Below are 26,630 nucleotides of genomic sequence, written 5' to 3'. Positions count from 1 at the left end.
ATTGCTGGGCCTCTGTGTGGAAACACAGAGGAAACACAAAGCGGACACGGAGGCACACAGAGGCTAGGGTCACCATCACAGATCAGTTGTCGACAGTAGTCAGGGAAGGTATCCTGGAGGAAGTGAGGATTGAGCCCTGAAACTGGCCCCCAGCTTGGGAAGAAGGGCATCCAGGGAGAGGAGCCTGCTTCTGGGTAAAAGAGGCAAGACCTGGCAAGGACTGGTGGCATGGGCCCCAGGTGGGAGGAAAAGAGGGATTGGGGGACGTGCATCATTCTTTCACGCACAGGGGCCCACTTATAAGCATCAGACATGCTCTGTGGGGGCCGCCCTGGAGAAGGAAGCAGCCCTGTTGGTAGTGAGAATCAGAGTGCCCGGAGGGTCATCAGCTCTGAGAGGTGAGACCCAGGGAGTGCAGCAGTGGGGACAGAGGTGTCCACAGATGTGCCGCCTATGACCGAAGGCCCCAACGCCCCGGTGACGGCAACCACTGTGGGAGGAAAACCACCGTGGGGGTCCACTGGGCACCAACGGCTGTGGCAGATGACAAGGCCTGGGCCAGCATGTGTCGGGTTGGGTGGGGTGGCAGCTGGCCGTTGAGGTCCACTGTGGTCTGGAGCAAGATGGCCAGACTGGAAGACCAAGTATGTGAATAACACTGCCTGGCCTTGCAGAGCAGGGTGGGCTGGGTAGGCACCACGGTGCTCTAAGGTCAGGAGTGATCTTCCTAAACCAGTGACCTCTGGGTAGTGCATACCCAGGGGGCAGGAGAACTGAAAGCTTGCATGGAAACATGCTGGCAGCAAAATGCATACGTCTCCAGTCAGGGCCCTTACAAGGAGGAGGGTGAGGGGCAGAGTTGGTCCCCCAGTTCCTGTGATCTTGGTATGTTAGACCCACTTGAGTGGCAGAAGGGCCTGAGCTGTGTGTGGGTGGTGATGGAACTCCATGGTGCCCACCTGCCCGAGACCCTGGCAGGTTCAAGGCGCCTCTGACCTCACAGCACCATGGTTCCCTGGCCCCAAACTTGGGTTAAAACTTTCATAGTACATTAAGTAGCAGCAAGGAAAAGGATGTCCTTCATAAAACAGGCCAAAAGGAAAACAGTGAACTTGGTCAGTTTTCTGTGCCATGGGACTGAGATGAAAAGATTCGGGATGAACTACTCAGTATTATGCTAAGGATGGACAACCATGTGGACACAAGGCCACATACAAGTCGTGACCTAATATAACAGAGGGGGACCCAGAAACGTGTGAAGGTTTCTTTACTGCTGCTGTGGTCAAACACCACAATCAAGGCAGGTTATAGAGTTATTAGTTTATTTGGGCTTACGGTTCCAGGCTAAGAGTCTATCACCATCAAGACTGGGAGGCACAGCAGCAGCAGGCAGGGTCAGGAACAGGAGCTGAGAGCTCGCATCTTGAACCCCCAGCACAAGACTGCGTGAGCAAACTGGAAGTAGGAAGAGGCTTTAAGCTCTCAAAGCTGGCCCCAATGGCACACTTCCTCCTGCAAGGCTGTGCCTCCTCAGCCTGGGAACCAGCTGTTTTCGAATGCCCAAGACTATAGGAGACATTTCTCATCCAAACCACCACAGCCTATACATCCAGATTCTTCTGTGTTACATTTTTAAAAGTCACTGTGACCCTGTTACTTGACAGAAACAGCTTGAAGGAGAAGTGACACATTTTGTTTCCGGTGAAACATTTTGCCACCTCCTCGGCAGAGTTATGGCTGCTTAGCCCCGTAAGCCTGGGCAGAGTATCCCAGAGGCAGGAGTGCGTGGGGAAGACTGTTCACCTCATGGCGGGCAGAAAGCAGAGTGGGGAAGGGACAGGCACGGAACCAGTAAACAACCACCTCAAACTCCTAATGTTTTCAGCTCCTCTTAAAATAGTGCTACCAGTGGGGGCTCAAACGGTCAACACATGAAGAATTTCACACGGAAACTGCAATGCTGGCCTCTCTATGCAGCCTTCCTCTCAGGAACAGGCAGGATCCTTCTGGACGTCTTCTGATGGACAATCACACGGCATAGCCCAGGGGAACCGCTCTAAGACAGTTCTCACACAGAAAGGTTAGGAAACAGCAGGCACTGGTCTTCAGCTGGTGGGGATTGGACCCAGGGACTACTGTGTGCTTTGGCATGAGACACACGCCCAGTTCTGAGGGCCTAAGTTCAGGCTGTATGACTGACTCTGTGGAAAGTGTTGTATCTATGACTCCCTGAGGAAAGAGACATACTACTTTCTAGTTTGCCTCACGAGACAATACCAGATGAGAGGCAGGAAATGAACCACTGCCTTTGAAGCCTTCATTCTGGGACATCATTTTCTGAGCCCCAACAATATCAGGCTTCTAGAAGGTTCCAGAATTGTTGAGCAGAAAACAGGGTTTGACTTCTTTTTTTCTCGTCTTCTCTCCCTGCTAGTGGCCTCTTGCAGATGGAGAGCAGCTGCCATCTGCACAGAATCCATCATCCTGCCGCCGCGGGGAAGATGGAGGATTTTAGCGTGGGACGGAGCACTGCAGTGTGATTCAAATTGCAAGAAGGTGACAAGAATGATGATGTCTTTGAGAGGCTCATCCAGGAAGCTGATGGCACCGTGAGGCACTGCAGCTGGACCCCGAGATGATGCTGTAACTTTATAGTGGCAGGGTCCCCTCCCTGAATATGTGACTGGGGTGGCCAGGTCTGGGGCTGCCCCTTAAAGATAAGACTAGGAACGTAGGGAGCAAAGACTCCCTGCACGCAGGCCAGCCTTGGAGACTAAGCCAAGCCGACTGTGCAGGGAGGGAACACTCCTCAAACTCTTATTCCTTCTCAAAACAACTTACCTTAAAAGGGCTGCCAGCAATACCCTGGGACATTCCAAAACTGGCCCACCTGGGCCTCAAGCCTGGCATTTCATCTTAGGTTCATAGTAAGGAGTGTCTGGTACCTGGAGGAAACGAACCTTGCAGCCTACCTACAAAGGCTGACAGGAAATGCCACTCCTGAGTGACCACTGGACAATGGCCCTAAATCCACAGTTTTGGCTTTGAGAACCTATAAGCCATTCTTTGCATACAAAACCTAAAACAGACACCAAATGTTTTTATCCAGAGGCCAGAGAACAGTGGGATGTCTATGTGGGGGCTACACTAACAGTGTAGCAAATTAGGGTGTCATGTCTTTATATGAAGATATCTTGGGCCTCTGTAGCCATGGTCACACGAACTGGCTCCCGTCTGGGGTTCTGAGTCGCCTTCATGGTGGTTGTGATAGACTTGGAATGTGATTCACTGACGGCACTCTTGGTAAGGCAGGGCTCCAAGCTTCCTTGCGGGGTGGCAGCTGTGAGGTGTAGCCCCTCAACCAGCTGGCAGTCTGTCCAAGCAAGCTGGTAGGTGTGGCTCACGGCAGACTGAGCTGTTGGCACACCCTTGCCAGGTCCGCAGGGGAGAAATGCCATTTGGCCAAGGGTTACCAGGAAGTGTGAGCTGGCGCTTCAGCTTCTATATCCTTGGAATGCCAGAGTTCTGGGCCGTTGCTGAGCGTCGTGTGTGGATGTGTTCGCTGAGAGAGGGCTTTCTCACAGGTGACTGCATCTTCTGGAATTGTCTGTCCTAATCGCTCCTGGACAAGATGACCTAGTGTGTATGGATTAGGATGAATGTGTTTCTGGCTCTTTCCTATCTCACTCCCAGATGGAGGTGGGTGTTGCCGGGGAGGGAATAGCAGGGGCCTGTGAGGTCACCCAGTCCAGCTAAGAATCACAAAGTCAAGAGACAGGGAGGGGAAAGGTTAGGTGCTGGCCTGGGCCCTGTCAGAGAGACATGTTCTACAATACAGCGTTGGCTGCTGCGTAATCAGCAGAATGCCTTAAACAGGCCAAGGGCACACACCCCAAACACCCAACACAATAGCCCGCATTGTGGCTTTTAGCTGTGCAAATGTCAGAGCTGCAGACTGGGCAAAGGCTAACCAGGAGAGCAGAGAATGGGAGCCCTAGGTAGGCCTTGGTATGTCCCTCGTGTCCCGCTTGTCTGGAATCATGGGGACGATGAGAGGGGGGCACTGTGTCTCTGGTTGGATGTGAGGATTTGTGCCTGCCCTGGGAAGACGCAGAAGAGCTGAGCACACAGTCCACTGCCTGAAGCGGGACTGCACGTCTAGACCACACACAAGTCCATCCAAGGAGTGGAAGCCTCAGTGGCTTCGGGGTGACCTTAGGGTATTGGCTCCATTGCTGGCCGAGTGGAGAAGCTGATCCTGAGGCAATAACTGAACAGGTGGACACAGAAATCAAACCAAGAATAACAGACAAAACAAGAGGCCAGATCTCAGTGGCAGCACTGAGGTTCAGAGCTGGTTGAAGACGTTTGGTGGGGCCAGTGAGTAGACAGAGCAGCACACTATGTGTGTATGAGAGACCGACAGACAGACAGAGGGAATTTAGAGTTGCTACAATATTATATCTAAAGTGTTCGATTTTCAAAAAAAGTTAGAGAGATACAAGAAAAAGGTGAGCCCCCTTTGTGGTCGGGGGAAGCAGCTAGCAGCCAGTGCCGTGGGCGCTGAGGCTGGTGTTAGGCACAGATTTCAAAACAGCCATTGTAAATATGTTCAAAGACCTAAGGGAAATCACGGGTAGGGAATTAAAGAATGATTATGACAGCAATGGCACAGAATGCAATCTATCGACAGATAGAAACTGTGTTTATTACACACAGCTAACCAAAAGAAGACTTGACTAGGGGCTTCAACAGCACATCCGCCTTGGCAGAAGAACTTGGACATAGATGAATTAAAAACCATCTAGTCCTAGCTGTGTGCGCTCCCAGCACTAAGGAGGTTAAGGCAGGAGGATCATAGGTTTAACTCTAGCCTAGTCCACACAGCAGGGTAGCTGTCAAAAAATAAAGTAAGAAAGATTGCATCATGAGAGATTTGGGTTAAAGTAGAGGGGAGGGAGGAGAGTAGAAGCAAGAAAAAGAAAGTCCCCAGTTTGTGAAAAGGTACTAACTTATGCATCAGGGAAGTGCACATTCTACATAGGATACACATGAGATCCATAGGTAGATGCACACATAGTCAAACACTTGCGAGACAAAGAAAAGTCTCAACACAGCAGCAAACCTCATCAGACGCAAAGGGAAGGAACAATTCCTGTTGACTGGGCAGTGGCAGCATTGGAGGAGAGGCACAGAGCTGAAATAGGCAAGAGCTAAATACACCTTGCCAAGCTAGCCTTCCAAGTGGAAGCAAAGCAAAGGCATTTTGAAACGAGGCTTGAGAAGAAGGTTCACCTCAAGCAAGTCCTCCCAAACCACCCTAAAGGGAGTCCTCTGGTGGAAAACAATGTCACCAGAAAGTTCCTGAAATCCACACGAAGGGGTGGGGAGGTGGCTCCATGGTCAAAACTCTTGCTGGCACACTGGAACAACTAGTTCAAATCCTCAGAACGAAAGTGAACACCGGACCGTGAGGCACAAGCGTTTGTAACCCCAGCAAGCCTATTGGCAATGGAAGGCAGAGACAGAACATCTCCAGAAGCTGCAAGGCCAGCTAGTCTCTGGGAACTGAGACCTGAAAGCTGACCTCTGACCTCCTATGTGCTGTGACACAGGAACTCACACATGAGAACACTATACATATGTGTGTGCATGCGTGCGCAGACACACGCACACACACACACACACACAATCTGTTTGAAGAGTATCGGGACCGTTCTCATACAGGCAAACCCACCAGTGCTATCTTTTCTTCAATGGATTTAAAAGGCAGTTATTTACAGTGCTGGTAAAGCTCACTAGGCTTGAAGCAGCAAACATGACACATATGGGCAACAACCCCAGGGGCTACATTGGAATATGGTTTCTCTATTTCATAGGGTTAGTAAAAATTCACAGTGGCCAGGCGGTGGTGGCGCACGCCTTTAATTCCAGCACTCGGGAGGCAGAGGCAGGCGGATCTCTGTGAGTTCGAGGCCAGCCTGGTCTACAAGAGCTAGTTCCAGAACAGGAACCAAAAACTACAGAGAAATCCTGTCTCAAAAATAATAAACAAACAAACAAACAAACAAATAAATGAAAAAATTCACAGTGGACTGGAATAAATGAAAATTTATATTGTAGTATATGTAATACATAGAAGGGTGGAACAGTATAAAAGCAAATGAATTTACTTACATATTTGGGGTGGGGTTTTACTCTACAGCCTGGACTGTCTTGACAACACTCTTGCCTCAGCCTCCTGAGTGCTGGGATTACCGTCGTGTGACATCGTGTCTGGCACAGCGATGGAATTAAAATAAAGTATACTAGGATTATTTTACATGGAAGAGGAGAAACGACAAACAGCAGCAGAAAGGCTGACACAGCATAAAGAGAGAAAGAGCTGTCAGAGGTCGCCCGCCTCACTGGCTGGACTGGCCTAAGTGCTTTGTCAGACGGCAGACATGGAGCTCACATGCAGGCCCCAGGTACATCCCCTTCTCCATCCATCAGGACAGGACACCAGCCCATGCGATGGAGACACCACATTTACAGTGGAGTTTCTATCTCAATTACCTAATCCCGAAAAGTCTTCACAACACGTCCAGAGATTTGCTTCCAGTCATTCTAAATCCTATCATGTGACAGAGATTAACTGTCACAAAGACTAAGTCATAAAAAGATCAAGCTAAATGCTTTGTATGAGACCCAATGCACTTTAAATTCAAAGACAGACAGAAAACCAAGAATGTAAAAGGCCTGGTGCAAACAAAGGCCATAAGAAAGCCAGAATGGCGACGATAATTCCACTCAAAATAAACTATAAAACAAGAGTAAAGGGGCTGGAGAGATGACTCAGCGGTTAAGAGCATTGCCTGCTCTTCCAAAGGTCCTGAGTTCAATTCCCAGCAACCACATGGTGGCTCACAGCCATCTGTAATGGGGTTTGGTGTCCTCTTCTGGCCTGCAAACATACATACAGACAGAATATTGTATACATAATAAATAAACAAACAAACAAACAAATAAATAAATAAAACAAGAGTGAAGGATGCGCTTCGTAGAGAGAGACACAGTTTAGAGTCAAAGGCAGACTGAAAGCAGAACATCAGGAAAAGATGTACCATATAAACAGTGACCTTAACAAAAATGGAAGAGCTGGCCTACTAGAAGTCCAGACTACAAACAACACGGTGAAGAGGACATGTTGATACCATAATGGCTGTAAGGGAAATACAGCAGTATATGTGCTCCCGACGAGAGCACACTAAACACATGAAGCAAATACAGACCATGGGAGGGGGGAACAGGCATTGAAACAGCCGTGGTTGGAATCTGCAGTGTTCTGCTTCCTGCTGAGAAACTCTAGACAAACGTAAACAAGGGCACGGGAGACCTGAGCCCACTAGATTACCAACAACCTGACTTTTCCATATCCACACAACTCACCCCGCACAGATTCCATCCTCCTTCCCACGCACGCCCCTGCCCCATGTCCAAAATAAGGACCTACTTCAGTACGGAGTAAGCAAATCCATATCCGGAATAAGGACCTACTACAGTACAGCAATCTGCCACCAGGTCGCTGGCTGGTCACCCTGGGGAATGGTGCCATACCTGGTGTTGGTCTCTGCTGCTGGCAGATCTAGCACTCAGCAGCTGCTGTAGCCAGGTCAGCCTTGGTGAGTGGCAGTCCATGTTGCTGAGCCCTTGCATAACCCCCATCTCTGCCACCATGGGCAATGACAGGGATGCCTGGGGAAAGAGACTATCTACTTGATTACTGAACTCCTCTCTGCTGTTCACCTTTCGATGAGCATTGACAGGGGACACAATCATCTTCACATCCTTTGCCCATTTGGAGAGATGTATCCACACACCTCTTCCCCAGATGCCTTCCTCACCCATTTTCCTAATCATGCTCTTTCCAAGTCCCTGACCACACAGGCAGCCGTTGGCACATTGATGTAACTGTTCACTGTACATCTGGCCTTCTCTCCTTCCAAACAAACTGTAGGACCATGTATACTGCCCCAAGTTCTGCCCACTGTGAAGATTTCCCTTTGCCGTATCTTTCAGAGTTGTCCCAGAAAAGGGGCTGTAATGCTGCAGCTGTCTACCCCTGGGTGGTGCCTGCCTAACGTGCAGAGCCATTTGTAAACCCTAGTCTCCTCTTCCTCAACCAGTCACACAGAACACCCCACGAGGCTACAGCTGCATGCCTGGCAACAGAGAGCATTGTAACAGGAGTAGAAACCGTAAGCATTTGGGCCACTTCTTCACGTAGCTTGCTTATGTCTGTAGGACCTGCTCGGGCTGGGTCTCATAAACACCACTTCCTTTTGATAACAGTTTGCTGCTGTTATGACTTGGTGAGTCAGATAACACCCAGCTTGTGATGGGCAATTCAGGTCAGGTCACATGGTAACTTGGTGGCCATTGTTAAATGTTCAATCTCCACTAAGGTCCAATAGCAGGCCAAGAGTCATATTTCAAAGGGAGAATAGTGTCTGCAGATGACGGCAGAGCCTTGTTCCAAAATCCCAAAGGTCTCTTTGGTGTTACCCTATAGGTGTATAGGGGGCCTGAAAAGGACTCCAAACAGCACCCCTGCCACTGACACCTCAAGTATAATAGACTCTTCTGGATCATATGGTTGAGGCCGTAGAGTAGCCTGAATAGCAGGCGGGACCTGCTGAAGAACCTTCTCCTGTTCCAGGCCCCACACGAGGCTAGCAGCTTTCCGAGTCACTTAGTAAACGAGCCAGAGTAACACAGCCAAGTGGAGATGGTGCTGTCTTCTGAATCCAAAGAGGTCCAGTAAAAAGCGCTTCTTTCTTGGTGGTGGGAGGAGTCATGTGCAATCACTTCACCTTACAAGGACTATCTCTGCATGCCCCACACCACTGGACTCCTAAGAATTTCACGGAGGTAGAAGGTCCTTGAGTTTTGGTTGTATTTCCCATCCTCTGACACATGTATGTGTTATCAAGGAGTTCAAACTGGTTGCTACCTCCTGCTCACTTGGACCAATAAACATACCGTCACCAACATTGTATACTAGTGTAATATGTTATGGAAGAGACAGACGATCAAGATCCCTGCTAGCTAAGTTATGACACAGTGCTGAGGAATGAATGCATCCTTGAGGTAAAACTGGAAAGGTATACTGCTGGCCTTGTCAACCAAAAGCAAACTGCTTCTGGTGTGCTGAGAAGAAGGCATCTGCTAGGTCAACAGCTGCACACCACGTACCAGGAGACGTGTTAATCTACTCAAGTAAGGACATCACATCTGGTGCAGCAGCTGCAATCAGTCACTACCTGGCTGAGTTTTCTATAGTTAGCTGTCATTCTTCATGTCCATCGGTCTTCTGCACTGGCCAGACAGGAGAGCTGAAGCGAGATGTGGTAGGAACCACCTCCCTGCATCTTTCAAGTCCTTGATGGTGGAACTAGTTTCTGCAGTTCCTCCAGCGACGCGATACCGCTTTGATTCACTGTTTTCTATGGCAGAGGCAACTCCAAAGACCTCCAGTTAGCCTTTCCAGCTGTAATAACTCTCATTCCACAGGTCAGGAAACAAATATGAGAATTCTGCCAACTTCTGATAGCATGAAAACTAGCCAGGACGGGGGAAGCTTCCTGGCAGATACCAACTTAATTTCACCATATCCCATGATCAAAGTGTATGGTTTCTTCGGTAATGAGGTTTTACCATCAAATTCTGGCAGATAAGTAAGAGCGATGGCAATAGTCTGTATTCCTTTTAGGGGGTGCTCTGTGGGACACCCTTGACCAAACAACTGGAGAGGAGGTATACATAACACACCGAACACTGGGTTTTCTATTTGGCAACTTAAGCCTTCTGGGAAGCTCATTAACCCCCATTTAGGGAAATGTGCTGGTTTGAATGGGAATGACCACCACAGGTTCATATATTGGAATGCTTGGTCTCTACATAAGAATTGGGAGCTGTGGTCTTGTTCGGGAGTTGTGTTACTGGGGTAGACTTTGAGGTTTCAAAAGACTTATGTTATTCCATTCTGAGCCAGTCCAGTCTTAGTCAGTCTCCAGTTTCTCTCAGCTACTGCTCAAGCACTCTGTCTACCTACCTGCTGCCACGCAGGCCACAGATTCACCCTCTGAAACTGTAGTACCCAATAAACTCCTCTACAAACTTCCTTGGTCATGGTGTCACATCACAGCAATAGAAAAGTAACACAGGAGACTTCAAACCTTTTATACGAAGCTTAGAAAATAGGTGTCTAAGTCTTTTACAGGTATTCTTCGTATTAGTTATCCTTCCCCAGACACTCAATTCTTAAGACATGTTCTGGCAAACATCATGACCTTAAAGCTTGCCCATGGAAGTCCCAATATGATGGTTAGCATTTAACTGGCAACTTGACAAGAACTAGGAGGCATACCTGAGAGGGCTGTCTTCATCACCTCTAGGCAGATCTATGAAGGATTAGCTAACTAACTCACTCTAAATGTGGGCAGCAGCATCCAGGGCTGGGTTCTGGACTGAACAAACAGTAGGAGAACGAAGCCTAGCAGCATTTCTCCTGCTTCCTGTGGGTACAATGTAACCAATGCTCCTATCGCCATGACTCCCCTGCCGCAGTGGACTGTACCTACAAACTATTAGCTGAATACACCTGTAACACTAATAATAAAAACCCAGAAAACCCCAGAGATTGGGGTTTAAGATGAAGATAAGGAAAGCAAAACAGTCAAGCCACTAGAGAAGTCTTACCAAGGGCTGGAAGAGGGCTGGAGTCTACACGTATACAAGAAATCGCTCGGCATATTAACTACGTTAATGCTTTAGAAACAGTCAATTTTAGTTTTCATAGTACAATCTATGAACTAGGCAAGTAGGGTGTACTGATCAAAATCTGGAGAACTATACACGTAAAAAAAGGGTAACATGTATATAAACTACATCCTCAAAAAAGAAAGAAAATCCACACAGATGGGCTCCATCCACACAGGTATGCACTAACCCGGTACAGAAATGATGTCACTGTCAGGGGAGGTGGTAGCCAACTGAGATGACCACAGTGGCTATTTGCAGCCATTAAGAATCATTTTTTTGACAGGGACAATAATAAAATGTCCAAGTTAAACTGTTTTGGGAGAGAGGCATTCACAAACTGGCCCTAAAGAACAGACAGACAGAGTGTAGAGAACACGGAGCAGCTAGAGTTGCCTGCCAGCCTTTGTCCAGCATGCCTGTGGGAAACAAGACTCAGCATGTGCGCCTGTCTTCCCTAGGATGGCAGGTGATGGGGTGATTAGCGCAAAGGTTCTAAACAGGACTATAGGGGATAGAGAAATAGGTCGGTGTGTAAACAGTGTTTGTCACACACCACGAGGACCCGAGTTTGGATGCCCAGCGCCGTCACAGAAACTGAGTAGGTGGTGGGACATGTCGTAACCCCAATGACGCTGGCAAGTGGGGAGGTGGATCTTTGGAGTTGCTGGCCAGCCAGACTAAATGAGTCTGACAGTTCCGTGTTCAATGTAAGATCCTGCCTCAAAAACTAAGGCAGAAAATAATAACAAAGGAGGGCGGCTGGTGTTCATCTCTGGTCTATATGTGCACACACCACACATAGAATAAATTAAAACAAAACAGTATTAAAAAGTTGGCTTGGAACAGGAAACAGGGCAAATAAAGCAAACTAGTACTGTATTTTAAAAAGTTTTATTCTTGCAGATTTAGAAATTTGAGATTTTTTTAATAACCACAAAAGAAATTCTTTCACACCTAATGATTATTAACAGAATGTAGTGGTGTATTAGCTAAACAGAACTCGTGCTCATGTGCCATAATAAACTGTCTATTAGTAAAAAAATACACTTTAGGGCACAGCATTGTATCACAAATTTTACAGAAGGGATACTTTGCAAGAATTTAATCAAACTAGAATAACTGTATCTTTTAAATGCAGCACTTAAAAATGTAACAACTCTGTGCATTCTTTTTCTTAAAAAAATGACCTTGTATGTGTAGAAATGCTGCTTTATTGCTGCAGAGGTCAAAGTTCAAGGCTCAAGAGGTACAGGAGAGAATACAAAGGTAGCCTTAGAAACTTGGTTCTGTTTCTGTATAAAAAGATAGAGTTTATAAAAGTTAATTTACAAACCAAGAACAAAAGTGGTATGCACGCATTATGTACATGCGTCCTGAAAACATCAAACATTTCAGATGCATAGCCCAAAGAACAGAAGACCACCACGCCCCCTTGTCAAAAAAAAAAAAAATTAAGTCACACCATTATTTTCTTTCAGGTGATTACACATTCCTGAAACCATCACGTCCACAAATTACTCAATCTTTTTCATGATACAGTATCTAGATATGCACAAAACTCATAAAAACTTAGTAGTACACAGCGAAATGATCTAAGAATTAAAAACATGAGGGTAAGGCATTCCTGCTGGTTAGATGTCTGTGGTGATATGTTAATTTATAGATTCAGAGGCCATGGAACCAGGCTCACATGCTTTGGTGTCCTTCCCTAAGAGAAATGTGTTTTCATATACAATAAGTAATTGTCTTCATTGACCCCCCTCCCCAAGTTATAAATCCCCCTGCTGTACATTTCTGTTAAATCCACTACACTGGTTATATATTCCAGGTGCATTTGTAAAAGTGTGTGCACATTACCTCATGCATAATAAAATAAAATGTGTATGCTAGGCCAAGGCCGTAATAAAGTTTGAGTGTACTTTGGAAAGAACAGAACTCAAATGCACCCCCATTTACTGGCTGGTATTTTTAACGGAAATCAGTATGTGAAGTTAAGCAGTGACCATAAAAAAGTACAAAAATTATTACAAAGCAAAATATCTTTGAACCTCTAGCCAATGCCGGACAGTTCTTCACTCAATGACATGTAGCTTGTAGCATGTTTTCTGACCGTGGTTCAGGGGCATGCTCACTAATCTTCATCAGTTCCAACAAATGCTTAATACTAGTAATTGCAGTATAAATTCTAAGAAAATATAATACTCAGTCAAGTGGTTCCATTTAGATTTAGTAAGTTCAGTCCACGTTCACATTGCTTAGTCCGGTTCCTACACTCTAAGAACTAAAAGTGGTCAATCAGAACAGAAACACAGTTGGCTCCAACAAGGTAATTTGGATCTCCAGGAAGACACTTGTTTTGCCAGGTTTTAGGGTCACCTATGAGAGAAAAAGATTTTGATGTCACTTATGGTTGTCTGGACTGCTACTCACAGTGTTTTGCTATTATTGGACAAATATATACACACCTACCAGATAGAATTTTCTTCTTTTTCCCCAAATACTATACTTATATCCAACTTTGGTACTCTATGTCTGCTGGCTGCAAGCATTTAAAAGTTGTTTTAGATGTCTCTTACGTTATTAAATTCACTGGACTTTTTAATATAGGAATAAAAGTCATAAAGATTTAGGAGACAGTTGGAGCTGCTCCTCAGTGTGCTTAACTATTAACAACACCTTCCTTCCGTGTAACACTGTACAGTAACCCCTTCTCGTGAGTGTGAGAAAGCACCGCTCACTCTCAGTTACTGCACACAGTGGATATTCGTTCTGCCGAGGTCCGTAGAACCTAATTCCTCAGGACTCTTCCCCTTACTAAGCCAAAACAGCAAGACTGTACCAGAGCTTCCCACACTCTGGGTGTGCAATATAACCCTTTGTGGGAATTCAAACACCCACATCCTGAGTAGGCCTGAGTTTTGAAAAAGTTCTTGGTATTTTCAGATTTGTACCTTGCATGACAACCTGGCGGTGGGTAGGAACTGTGACTGATGGGGAAACCCTTGTGTCTGTGGTAGCCAATTGCTGACTTTTCCTTCCCTTACAATAGTCCTTGGCCAAGAGTGTTTCTGTGCCTGCGGGACAATGTGTGCAGCTGCTTCTGTCACAAGTGGCACCCACAGACTTGCGGCCAGAGAAACCAGTAGCCCCCTTGCAATGCACCAGGCAGACCGACAACAAATGATTGACTAGCAACTATGCCAGTTGTGTATACACATTACATTCAGTAATAAATAGTTTAATAAAGAGTCATTGAATTTCAGATACAGGTGGTCTTATGTATTACTACAGAGGACAAATTATTCAGTGAGAAAATCGTGACACCTCTGGAAATCAAAGATGGTGTCATCATTAAGTCTGAGGTTCCTTTTCAACACACCAGTCTTTGCTGAAATTAAGTCAGCACTTACCAACTCTGCATGTACTGAACAGGTCAGCAATAGCAATGCAGCCTACCGCTGCACTAGATTACACAAAGTGTATTTATTTTCTGGGTGAACACACTCCAGTGCTCACAGAAAAGGTACATGGTCTCAGGACAGTCAAACAGTACCATATAAACACTGGAAGTTACAAACGTGCAGCTCATTTGCACACCATGGTAAGGTGTACAAACACAAGTGAGTACAGCATGCAGTTTAGATGAAGCTGGCCTCAACCTGCAACATTTTCCCTGCATATGAATGTCCGTTTTAAATACTGCTTAATTTCTAGTTTACTCCCTAAAGCCAGCCTATAAGGCTTTTCTCCCAGGGAATATTTAAATTTGATCCTACTTTATCTATCATAATCTTTATTTCATACTGGACCAAATTATAACTCACTAATGCTCACTGATTTATACAAGTTTAGGGGCAAAACTTTAAATTTTTGTTTTCCTATCGCTCCTGTTAGGGTGGACAATACTGGTAATAAAGACTGACTTTTAATTTACTCAGGTGAGAAATATGAAAATACAATGGAAGCCTCTATCACAAGCGAATGAGCAAAAGTCCCTTCAAACAGTGCATAACAGAGCTACATAGAGGGTCACGCTGAGAAAACAACAAACCCATGGCCAGACAAGGCCACTGCGGAAACTTTCTCTAGGGTTAGTGTAAATATTCCACATCTTAAAACTTCTGACAGAGCATAAAATTTTTTGAACCCCAAGGATATCCAATTGTTAGCCAAATCACCAATTATGAAAAGGGAGAAAAGTCTCCATGGTTCCACATGCATTTATGACACAGGTACCACAAATCAATTTAAAATACCAGCAGTGCTTACAAGGCCACAGGAACAGAGTGAAGATCTATTCACACAGAGCATGGGGAGCACCAAGAGTTCAGGCATTAATCAATGACAGTACCCAAAGCCCCAGAGGACAGAGAGAAGACAGCATACCCGACGAGGAGTCGGATGATTTTAGAGCAAAAGACCAACCGTCAGGAGTCATGGACGCACAGTGTGGTAAGCGCAGCTCCACGGGCTTCAGGAACTTGAGGCCATGGGGCCCACACATCACTAGGGGGCTCAGCAGAGTTTCACCTGGAGTCAAGGAGGGAGAAGGGCAAGAGAGATAGATAAGGTCACCCTTCTAGACAGTCCCCACTCCCTGTGCACGCTAGCTAAAGCCAAATGAAGGTAGCTCTTCATAACAGTGCTAAGAAAAATAGAGTAGGAACTACAATTGTAATTTATAAGATTTTAATAGATATTAGAGGAAAAAGATATGACATTCATTTTAATATTTTATCCAACAACGCGGCTCAAACAGTATTTTAACATATAACCAACGTACTCAGTTTCTGAAGTCTTTATTTCACATTTCTAGTACTAAGTAATCCCATGTAACCAGTAGCTACTGCATTCCACCATATAGGTCTAGAGCATAAAGCCTTCAAATGCACTTTTTGCAAATGTTACATAAGATGACACACGACTTATTTGTGATGTGTGTGTGTACACGCACACGCACACACAAGTTGTGCTGGTGGAAGTCAGACTGCAACTTGCAGGAGACAGTTCTCCCCTTTGGTTACATGGGCCCTAGGGACCAAACTCAGGTCTTCAAGCTTGGTAATGAGCACCTCTGCCCACTGAACCATCTTGGTAGCCTCTGCCTTTCATTTTTAAGTGTTGCTACACATGCACTCAGGGATTCAAGCAGGACAACAATGTTGATCCTACTGTTTTTAAGACAGCGTATCCCAAGAAAGTGGTTACAGGACCAACCACCTTTAGTGAAATCGAAACTGCTAAAAGGAACATAGCCCAGTGCATCATTATAGTGTACCAGTGAATCTAGGAAGGCTGTGAAAACCACAGCACTCCTGCTTGCTATACCACCTTCTAAGGACATTTCAATCACTAGTTGAGTGTCTGACTGCTGGTTCCTGAGGTAACAGTTGACAGGTAGGGCAAAGCCTTCTAGAGTGGATGATACCTAACTATCTTGAGATAGAAGAGCTGACAAATTTGGTTAGGCCAGACAAAGAGCTTGGTGGTCATGTGACATGATTTTTTATTTCACACTGAAAGTAAAAGTATTCTATGTAGGAGGCCACTGTGCCTCCTTTGGGCCCCACCCACCACATGTCAGTGATCACTTCTCTGCAGAAAGCTCTTACGAGAGGCCCTGTGTTGTCCACAGAAAATGCTGCGCTTGCCCTAAAACATTTGGAGGCTTCCAGCTTATCCCTGTAGCTGCCACTATAAGCAGCGAGGCACACTTAGGACAGCACTGGAGTTACTACAGTGACACAGACAACAAGCAAACGTACCTTTCTCTTTATCTAAAGGCGGGAGGATGCTATTGTCTCTGCAGACTTTGAAGTAGATTTCTTGCTCAATTCCTTCAGGAATGGCTCCTTGTGGGATAATTATACTAACACCAGTTTCTATGGAACTCAACACACCACCATTACTGTTGAATACGCCCCGGGCTGCAGCCACCACAGTGTGACCATCCTCGTCATCATCTTCTTCCGCAGCTGCAGGGCTGAGGGTCAGAAACGGCACGTGAAAATCCTGATAATGCACAGAGGCTTTCCTTTTGTTATTGTTAACTAAGTGTTTAACGTTATTTCTCCAAGAAATTTAGAAGTTTCTTATTTAATTAAATAAGGCTAGTTTTTAGTGGAAGGTTTTACTTAAAGAAAACTAAGAATATACCCTTTCTGGAAAAATCCAAACTGCCCTTCTGAAAATAAAGAGTCAGGTTACTATAATTACAGTGTGATTTCAATATACTAAACATGATACTTGCTCTCATATCTACCATGGGTCTTAGGCAACACAGCGAACATCCGAGAAACTGGTGTTCTAAATCATGCTGAGTCACACTTCAGCTGGTAACACAGAAGAAGATATGGGCTGGGAGTGGAGCTCATTAGCACAGCACTTGCCCAGCACTGCCCAAACAGAAAAGAGCACTTTGTAATGCAGACTATGGTAGACTCACTGCCCTTATTAGTACATCCTGAATCCCAGATGCCCAGGCTGCCAAAGGTAAAGCCTCCAAGGTTCCAAAAGGTAAGAAGCTCTGGTACCTCAAAGACCCAAGAAGGACAGAGCACGGTGACTTACTACAAAATGTTACCAAATGCAGAGGACATAGTACCAATGTTTTAAAACTGGAAGCTAGGCTATCAAGACTTTGTAAAGTTAAGCCAGAACTTTAAGGTGACAAAGAGAAGGACTGACAACATGAAGTCCATGAAGGAAAGCTGCAATTTCTCTCCAGTATGACAGGGTCAGGGATAGACTCCTAAAGCAAATGGAGAGGAAACAGCGCCCATCACCTGATGTGCTAACACCATGTAGCCCCTGCAGAGCAGAGCCCTGCTGGATCGACTACAGGAAGTTAGATTGACAAAAGCATCTTGAGAGCAGACTTCAGGTGGCTTTCCTGGTCCTTGGTTCTCCCTGTGAATCCTTCTTTCACAGATGACATGAAAACATCTAAGGAGGCTGAGCTGAGTCAGTATGTATCAGATGGGGTTGACTGTCACTATTTAACAAGCAGACAGAAGAAGCTACCCGGGGGAGGCTCAAGGTAGACTCAACCACCTTACTGTGGTTTTCAATAGTCATTTTGATTTCACTATGTTTCTATTCTTTTCTGCACCCTAGCTGGATAAACAGTAAATGAGGAATAGATATATTTGCTCATTATTCTTCAAATGTACCCCCACTGGTAGAAGTTAATTTAGATGGCTATAGGAAGTCCCAGTTAGCTAAAGGTATGAAATCTGAGATTAGATGACCAGGAGCTAAATGGCTTACCACCCCCATCCCCTACCATGTGATGCTGGTTGGGCAAACTTAATCCCTCAATCTTTGTTACTGGTGATATAGGGATAATGACAATACCTACAGATGCTATATGCTCATTAGCTTTACAATTTGATTAACATCTTATACCTCTTGGAGAACCTTTACAAAATGGCAATCACTATAATAACAATTTAGTTTAGAGATTATAATTCAAATTATCATTTCTAGTGTCATCATATAAACTACTTCTAACTATATCTGCATATCTGTAATCCCATCACTTGGGAGATTGAGGCAGGAGAATCACTGTGGAGTTCAAGGCCATCCTGGCTATTACTTCATAGCAAGGTCTTATCTCTGACCACCCTCCCTTCTCATTTTATATATCAATCAGGCAACACTTTAAACAAAGGCAAATAAATACCTTACCTCACGGGAACAGCCTTAGGCATGGTACTGATATTATTCATTTGATATTTAGGCTTATCTGCATGGATAGAGAAAGTTTCAACTCCACTGTCAAACTCAGGAGGTTGGGCCGAACTATGGGCTTTCATAAGAGTCTTTGGGGAAGTGGGAGTTTTTGAAGACAATTCAGGTTTATGTACAGTTTCACTTGGCAAAAGATTATGGTTGAATTTGGGACTCTCAAATTTGCGTTCAAATGGCCGGGCAGAACTTGTGTACGGCTTTGGTGTGAATCGGTTGTAGGCTGGAGTGATGGTTTTCTGAGTCTGTTCAGCTCCATTAACTGGAGCCTTCTCTGGGAAACTCTTCTGGGGATAGAAAGTCTGAGCAGAGTCTTCCCGGGCTGGCGGTCTGAACGTCGTTGGCTTACTCTGAGATGGGGGTGGGTCTGGCTTGGACATGTATGAGTTCTGAAAATCCAGCGATACTGAATTGCCTAAAAAAGAAACAAACACACATTTTAAAAAACGTTCTGGAATTCATTTTAACAACCCTTTCTTTCTTGGCATAATGTGTCCTGGTACTGAAGTGAAGTCTGGGCCCTGTCTGATGATGGAAGTCACAAGCTGTAGTGTATATATCCTGCTGCCTCAGATTCAGCGTGAGGCTATGAAAGCACTCACCACCCGAGAAAGATGCCTTGAGTAACTTTGTCCTACTATCCGTCCAAAAATTAGAAACGGAATGAATTATAGGAATGTGTTATAGGAAACACATCCTTAAACAAAGTGTTAAGAAAAACATAGGTCCAGCAGCCACACACTGGGAGAAGACACCTAGAAAATGTGTAAGTGGTCCTCAGTAGTAATATTCTGGGCAGACGTGCAGAGTATCCATCGTTCTGTAAGAACAAGAGTAAAACTCCAGGTACTGTGCAGTAAAATCCTGGCCTAGCCATCAGGGAAATGTAAAATAAAACAAAAATAAACTAATCACCAAAGACCACATCACAAAGGGGAAAACGGCAAAGCTGCTGGAACAGCACAAGACAGAAACACACAAGTTCTATGGAATCGTGGGAAAAGAAATGCTGTTCTAAAAACGCCAGGTCTTTGTTCTGTTTTAAAGGAAAGATAGGAAAGATGGAAATGGGCTCTACTCTCTTTGACGAAACTAGTGCAACACCAGACGGAGTTTCATAACAAAACCAGACCAAGGCATTTCGGGAAAACTATTAATCCAAATTATTCATAACATTAAGATAATAAGGAAAAAAAATCAGATCATCGTGATAATTTGAGAAAAAAAATGTTTTTAATTTTAACCCCCCCCCCCACCCGCCGCCACCCCAGACAGGGTCTCTCTGGGTAGCCCTAGCTGCCCTGAACTGACTCTGTAGATCAGGCTGGCCTCAAACACAGAGAGCTCTGTTCCTCGAGTGCTGGGATTAAAGGTGTGTTCTACCATAGTTTGGCGGCTTATAACGTGTGTGACTGCATGTATGTATGTTCACCGAGTATGTAACTGGTGCCTGAGGAGACCAGGTATGTTAAAAATGAAGCTACAGGTAGTTGAGGGTTGCCTGATGTGATGCCGGGCGCCAAACCAAGGTCAGCAGTAAGAGCAGCAAATGCCATTAAACACTGAGCCATCTTTCCAGCTCACGACAGTAAAATACTAACTAAGAAGAAACTGTGATAAAAGGCACCTAGTAAAACAAACCAATACTAACAAAACCCTATAGCTAGCATCACTCAGGGGAAAACAAACTTTTCTTCCTTAAGAGGAACCAGCAAAAGATGTCTGTCTTTACCATTCATTTCTTTCTCCTTGAGAAAATCTCTCAACTGTGCACAGAATTTGCTGTGTAGCTCAGGCTGGCCTTTAGAGGCATGAACCAGAGGCACACACCTCACGTAGCTGAAAACCTCCAAGTATCACCTACATTTACAGTGACTGGGTACGCTTCAAGACTGAAACCCTCCAATTTGACTCCCATCTAATAGAGAAGTACTAACAAACATCAAGAACAGAACGGATAAATTACATCACTATCTAGCTATTCAAATGGGTAAGCTAGATTTGCTGAGATTTTAGTGAATGATGAAAACATAAGATATTTTCTGTGTCCAACTATATGGCTTTCTTATGTCCATATTTTAATATGGAGCATAACAAGTTTTACAAAGCAATATACAAATATTTAAAATTATATCTTATTTGTGTGTTTATGTGTGTGTGCTGGCATGCACAGACTACTGTCAGCAGAGAACTGGCTGGAATCAGTTCTTTCCTTCTCTTATGTGGGTTCCAGGGTTCAAATTTATAGTCAGGCTCCTTGAAGCACCTTTATCTGCTGAGCCACCTCCCTGACCCTCAAGAATTGAAATTGAAGTACCAAGTCAACAGGTACTGCTTTCAAAATGATTTGGAGATAGGCAAAAAATTAAGCTATGTTAAAAAAAGAAAAGAATAAGATACACTTAGAAGGCAGAGGCAGGAGGCTTTCTGTGAATTTGAGACTAGTCTGGTCTACAGAGTGAGTCCAGGACAGGCTCCAAAGCTACACAGAGAAACCCGCCCCCGCTCAAAAAAAAACAAGGACAAAAATCTATTTAGCTACAATGCTCATCCAATATAGTGGCCATTTATATAAACAGTAGATAATATACAAAAAACATTTTCTTTTATTTTCTGTGAGACTTACTATGTAGTCCTGGCTGGCTTAGAACTTACTCTGTAAAGCACGGTGGCTTTAAACTCAGATCCATCCGCCTCTGCCCACAGAGTGCAAGAATTAAAGACATGAACTACCATGCCCTGATGAGAGTTATTTTCAACAAAATCTTTAGTTTTCACTGTTACCACCCCAAACATGTTTTGGGCATTTTTCTTAAAATATTAAAATGATCTAAGCTTCAAAACTGTAAGAATTTAACTTCATAAACATTACTCTTACAGAAATATGTCAACTTCTTAACTTCCTACCTTCCCCCTGAGCGCCCTTGGAATGTATGTGGAGAGAAGAGCTGGACATAGGTGGAGCTGGCTGGGTGTACTGTGAGGGCAATGGAGGAGGAGGAGGTGTGGCTTGGATTGGATCATAGCGTTTCTCACCGAACGATCTATCCACAACATCAGTTTCAGGTTTTCCCCTGTTTAAAAGAAAAAAAAGAAGAAATTCCAATATTGGAAAATGAACTCAATTACAAAACAAGACGCCATTTCTAAAATATTCTTTAAAAAAGTATCTAGAAACATCACAGTTCATTCTCATGAGTATAGGTAGCTGCTCTACCAAATATACAAACAAATTCATCAGCACACAAAAGTCAAGACAGCACAGATACTTGAGGATATTAGTAAAACACCCAGAGGATATCAATTAAAAGGCGGATGAAATTTTGGGTATACTTTTTAATATGTGATATTTATAAAAATAGTAGATTTAAGGAAGTTTTGCAAATATTTTGAGAAATATTATTTTGGCACAAACCTTCCTTAAACTCACTTCTATTTAGTGTTAGGTACAAATTCTTGGTGTCAGGCATATTCAAAGTGCTATAATACATGATGCCACAGACCCAAGTTTGGCAAGCTTTTCCAGTGAAGAGCCAGATAAATGGCCTTGCCTTTTTGAGCAATGGGGCCTCTGACAGAGCTATTCAACTTAGCTGTTACCAGGCAAAATTAGACCCCGTCAATCAATAGATGGGCAGAGCTGTGCTCCAGAAAGGCTGGAAAAGACAGGATAGCTTTAAATCTGCCCCGGCTTCCTGCTCTCTGCTAGAGTGTCAGACACTGCTCTACTTTACAAGGCTTGTCTAGTAAAAGTGTGCCATGTATTCTTATTTTTTTAAATTGCCAATTGTTAATAAGTAACACATAAAATGTAAACAAAAAAATCTAAATAGACCCATAATTCAACACTGCCATCTGAGCCTTACTGCAGAGTGCCAAGCTGCACTGGCATTATGTGCACAGACAATAGCATGGACCTGAAAGGTATATTGGTTTTCATATCGTATTTTTGTTGAAGAAATCTAGTTTTATGATTAGCTTTAAAATTAGTTGGTACCCTGCTTACACATATTAGACTTAAATATTGAAAGAAGACATTGAAATCTGAAAGTGCACATAATGCCAATGACACAGTGAGGGACATCTCATGGAACAGCCTCACATCAATGCCAATCTTACCACTTGATGTTCCTTTTCAAGTAGTCATAGCTAGTGTAAGAGCCAAGAAATCTAGGTGATGGCAAAGCAAGCGCAATAGAAAAACGAAAGAAAACGGTCAATCTAACTAAGATTTATAGCAAATAGCACTCAAATGTCATTTAAAAATATTAACCAACATCCACAATCTTAACATAATTTGCTTCATAAAAGAACATATGACTAACTCTCATTTAGCCAAAGGAATCGGCAATGTATTAACACATATTTAACTTAGTTATGCCCTGCCTGACCACCCACCCCACATATTTTAGCTGCTGGCACCACAGGCAATGCATCAGTGCTCCACACAACTGCAGCTTCTCACCTACGACACAGCAGCTAATGGTGAGCAAAGAAATGAGCCAGGACAGGGTGTAGCTCTGGAGGGTATCTGCCTATCACACCTGAGGTCCTAGGCTGGGCTCAACACTAAACACCACGCAGTAATGAAAGGAAAAAGCTGCTGGTCAGTGGTGACGTACAACTTTAATCACAGTAGAGGCTGGTGGATCTCTGAGTTCAAGGTCAGCTTGGCCTGGTCTACAGACTACAGAGTTCTAGGACAGTAGACAGAGAAATTCTGTTTCAAAAAACGAGACAGACAGAGAGAGAGAGAGAGAGAGAGAGAGAGAGAGAGAGAGAGAGAGAGAGAGAGAGAGAGAGAGAGAGAAATGAAGAAAGACAATGAGCAATAACTGTGTCATAATTAATAGATTCTGGAATAAACAAATCACAATTAAAAGAAAAGCTGTATAAAAGAAATGGCGTAAGTAAAGAGAAGGGACACACAGCACGACAGGTACACCTTACTAAAGATGAACTGGCAAATTTGCAAACACATGGACCTTTCAAATATGGCTATGATCAACTTTTTCTTTCTAGCTTTTTCTTTCTAGCAAGCCCTCATCCATTCTCAGCAGTAAGCTGTTGTGTTGAGTAGATGTTTATTTGTTAAACTGCCATGTAACAACACTCACAGCTTCTCTCCTCTAACAATGTCACTTGAACAACAACTGAAAAGTACTACCTGCCATCAATCTATCGCCTTCACTTAGTTCTCAGAAAGTAAGATGGTAAAATAGTCATTATCTATTTCATTCAATGGCAAAATTTACCTGTGAAAACATTAACAACACTGGCTCCTCCCGATCTCTGGGGTGGATGACTGATGTAACTAGCACACTGTACCTTTTACTGAGCTTCATTAATTCAATAAATACTGTATTCTAGGTAGCGTTTTAGACCCTGTCTAAAAGTTATATAATACAAGTAACTAAATTTTCACTCTAAAAAAAAAAAAAAAAAAATCAAACTGACATAAAGTCAAAAATACTTTTCAAGCCAGACCGAATGGTATACGTCTTTGATCCCAGCACTTGGGAGGCAAAGGCAGTCAGTCACATGAGCTCCAAGCCAGCCTGTTCTACACAGTAAGTTCCAGAGATACACAGTAAGAACCTGGCTCAAAACACAAAGCAGCAACAATAGCAATAACAAAAGGCTAAAAAAAACCAGCTTTTCATCTGATTCACTAGCAAATTTAGATCTAAATGTATTTTTCAAGGCATATCCTATTTATCAGGAATGTAAAAGGGTATCTCTTTATATCACTTGGCCTTCTTCTAACCAGAAGAGAAAAGCAGGACATTTAAAAAATTATCACTTCTGTTCCAAGAATGCACTTGCTGCAAAGTCAGACAAGCTGAGGTCAATCTTCCCATCCCCCTCCACCTCGCCCCACACAAAAAGAAAAGAACCAACTCCCCAAAACTGTTCTTTTTAAAATTTTTTTTTAAAAAAATATTTGTTTATTTATTATGTATACAATATTCTGTCTGTGTGTATGCCTGAAGGCCAGAAGAAGGCACCAGACCTCATTACAGATGGTTGTGAGCCACCATGTGGTTGTTGGGAATTGAACTCAGGACCTTTGGAAGAGCAGGCAATGCTCTTAACCGCTGAGCCATCTCTCCAGCCCCCAAAAACTGTTCAATGGTCTTCATATGTACATTGTGGTGCACGCCCCCTCTCAAAAAAATAAATGCAGGGTTTTTTTTTGTTTGTTTGTTTTTTGTTTTTTGAGGCAAGGCTTCTCTGTAGCTTTAGAGCCTGGCTTATTTTTTTTTTTTAAAGACACATTTAAAATTAATACTACTTGGGGCTAGAGTTATGAGCACTTGCTGGTCTTGCAGAAGACCCTGGGTTCAGCTCCTAGCAGCCATAGAGTGGTTCATAACCATATAACTTCAATTCCAAGGTATCTGATGCTCCCTTCTGATCTCTGTGAGCACCAGGTACACACATGCACATGTATGGTGCACATACATACATATAAGCAGAAGACCCATACACATTTTTTTTTTAAAAAAAAAAAAGATAATTTAAAAAACTATAGAATATCCCCCTTTGCCTTACCAAGACCTGAGCTTACTTGACTTGATCCTGTCTAGCTCCTAGCAAGCTCCATCTGGTGCTATGCTGAGAAACTAGATCATTTAATGCACTCTCTGCTACAATGTGCATCTGTATTTCTCACAAACTGCTTTCTTCAATGGAAACAAAGATTTAAAGAGATTGCAATATTCTAAATCTTTACTAATGATGCCTCGGGAAACCTGAGTAACTAAATTGGGTCTTCAATGTTACAAGTTTCAAAATACATTTTTTTTTTGTTTGTTTGTTTTTATTTTTCGAGACAAGGTTTCTCTGTGGCCTTGAACTTTGAAGCCTGTCCTGGAACTAACTCTTGTAGACCAGGTTGGCCTCGAACTCACAGAGATCTGCCTGCATCTGCCTCCCAAGTGCTGGGATTAGAGGTATGTGCCACCACCGCCTGCCTCAAAATACATTTTAAAACAACTTCCCTTAGCACTATATATAAAACAATTTCAGGTAACCCCACGTGTGAGCTCACTGAAAATGTGTATACCTATAATCCTGGGCACAAAACTCTTGTGTGATGGCTTGTCTGAACCACAGTTCCATTTATTTAAAAAAGACTAAGCTAGGGGGCCGGAGAGATGACTCTGTGGTTAAGAGCACTGGCTGTCCTGCCAGAGGACTTGGGTTCAATTCCCAGCAGCCACATGACAGCTCACACCTGTCTATAACTCAGTTCCCGGGAATCTGACACCCTGACACCCTCACACAAGTACACATAAAAAAAAAAAAAAAAAAAAAAAAAAAGACGACGACTAAGCTGGGTCCACTAGAAATTTGTTTTCAGCCAAAATGGAAAGCCTGTCACTTCCTGCAGTAAAGTTTATCAGGTAAAGAACGTAGTCCTTCCCTGAATTTAGACACTCCCAAGCATTTCTTGGACCTGGTCGTCTAGACTATCTGCCTTTTGACTTATGATTGCTTGGGCAGCTTCCATAATTTTATAAATAAATTCCTTTGTGACAAAACCCAACTGTTTTTGTTTCTATGGGTGTGGCTCTGTGGAGGCACGAGTCCACTGGTGCCTGTGTGGGACCGTACCAAACTCTCAGGAACAAAGTCTGTCAGGGTCCAGAGATGCACCAACACAGAAGGCAAGAGAGAGAAGAGAGAAGCAGACAGAGAAAAAGACTAAGAACTGAAGAACTTGTCACTTCATCTCACCTGGTATCTGTAAAGCTGAACTACACGTCTCTAACAACACCCCAGCTCCAAAATAAGAGAAAGACAAGTTCTTCCTTATCTTTACGAAAACAAAAACAAAACCAAAAAACCATCTGAGTATTTCCTCTCTGTGACCCCCCTACCCACCTACTTTTAAGTCTTAAAGACAAAAACAGAAACAAGAAAAGGATCACCATCAAATGCAGGGTTCAGCTCAACTTCAGGTCTTCAGTTCACTCTTTTCACCAAAACTCTGAACTTTAGCAACTTTCCTTATGTCAAAACTCTTTATGTCTGATGTCAGGGTTATGAGCAAAGGCACATACCAGAGC

The 26,630-nt window shown here is 43.8% G+C and overlaps 1 protein-coding gene across 8 annotated transcripts in view; it reads right to left on the bottom strand.

The window, feature by feature from the left end:
• Positions 1-11,687: 11,687 nt before the first annotated feature.
• Positions 11,688-26,630, bottom strand: part of Tjp1 (tight junction protein 1) — a 251,979-nt gene continuing 237,036 nt past the window's right edge. For 3 of the 8 annotated variants that reach the window (XM_057755876.1, XM_057755879.1, XM_057755880.1), the window contains 5 exons: positions 21,463-21,629; positions 18,496-18,970; positions 16,572-16,789; positions 15,193-15,336; positions 11,688-13,182 (listed from right to left, as the gene is read on the bottom strand). In XM_057755876.1, coding sequence (XP_057611859.1) covers positions 13,088-13,182; positions 15,193-15,336; positions 16,572-16,789; positions 18,496-18,970; positions 21,463-21,629 — 1,099 coding nt within the window. In that variant the 3' untranslated portion in view covers positions 11,688-13,087. The remainder of the gene's footprint in view (positions 13,183-15,192; positions 15,337-16,571; positions 16,790-18,495; positions 18,971-21,462; positions 21,630-26,630) is intronic. The other 5 variants (XM_057755878.1, XM_057755882.1, XM_057755883.1 and 2 more) reach the window with 2 other exon arrangements.

Source organism: Chionomys nivalis, chromosome 23, assembly GCF_950005125.1.
Source record: "Chionomys nivalis chromosome 23, mChiNiv1.1, whole genome shotgun sequence".
Lineage (NCBI taxonomy): Eukaryota > Metazoa > Chordata > Mammalia > Rodentia > Cricetidae > Chionomys > Chionomys nivalis.
This window is presented reverse-complemented; position numbering and strand designations above follow the sequence as displayed.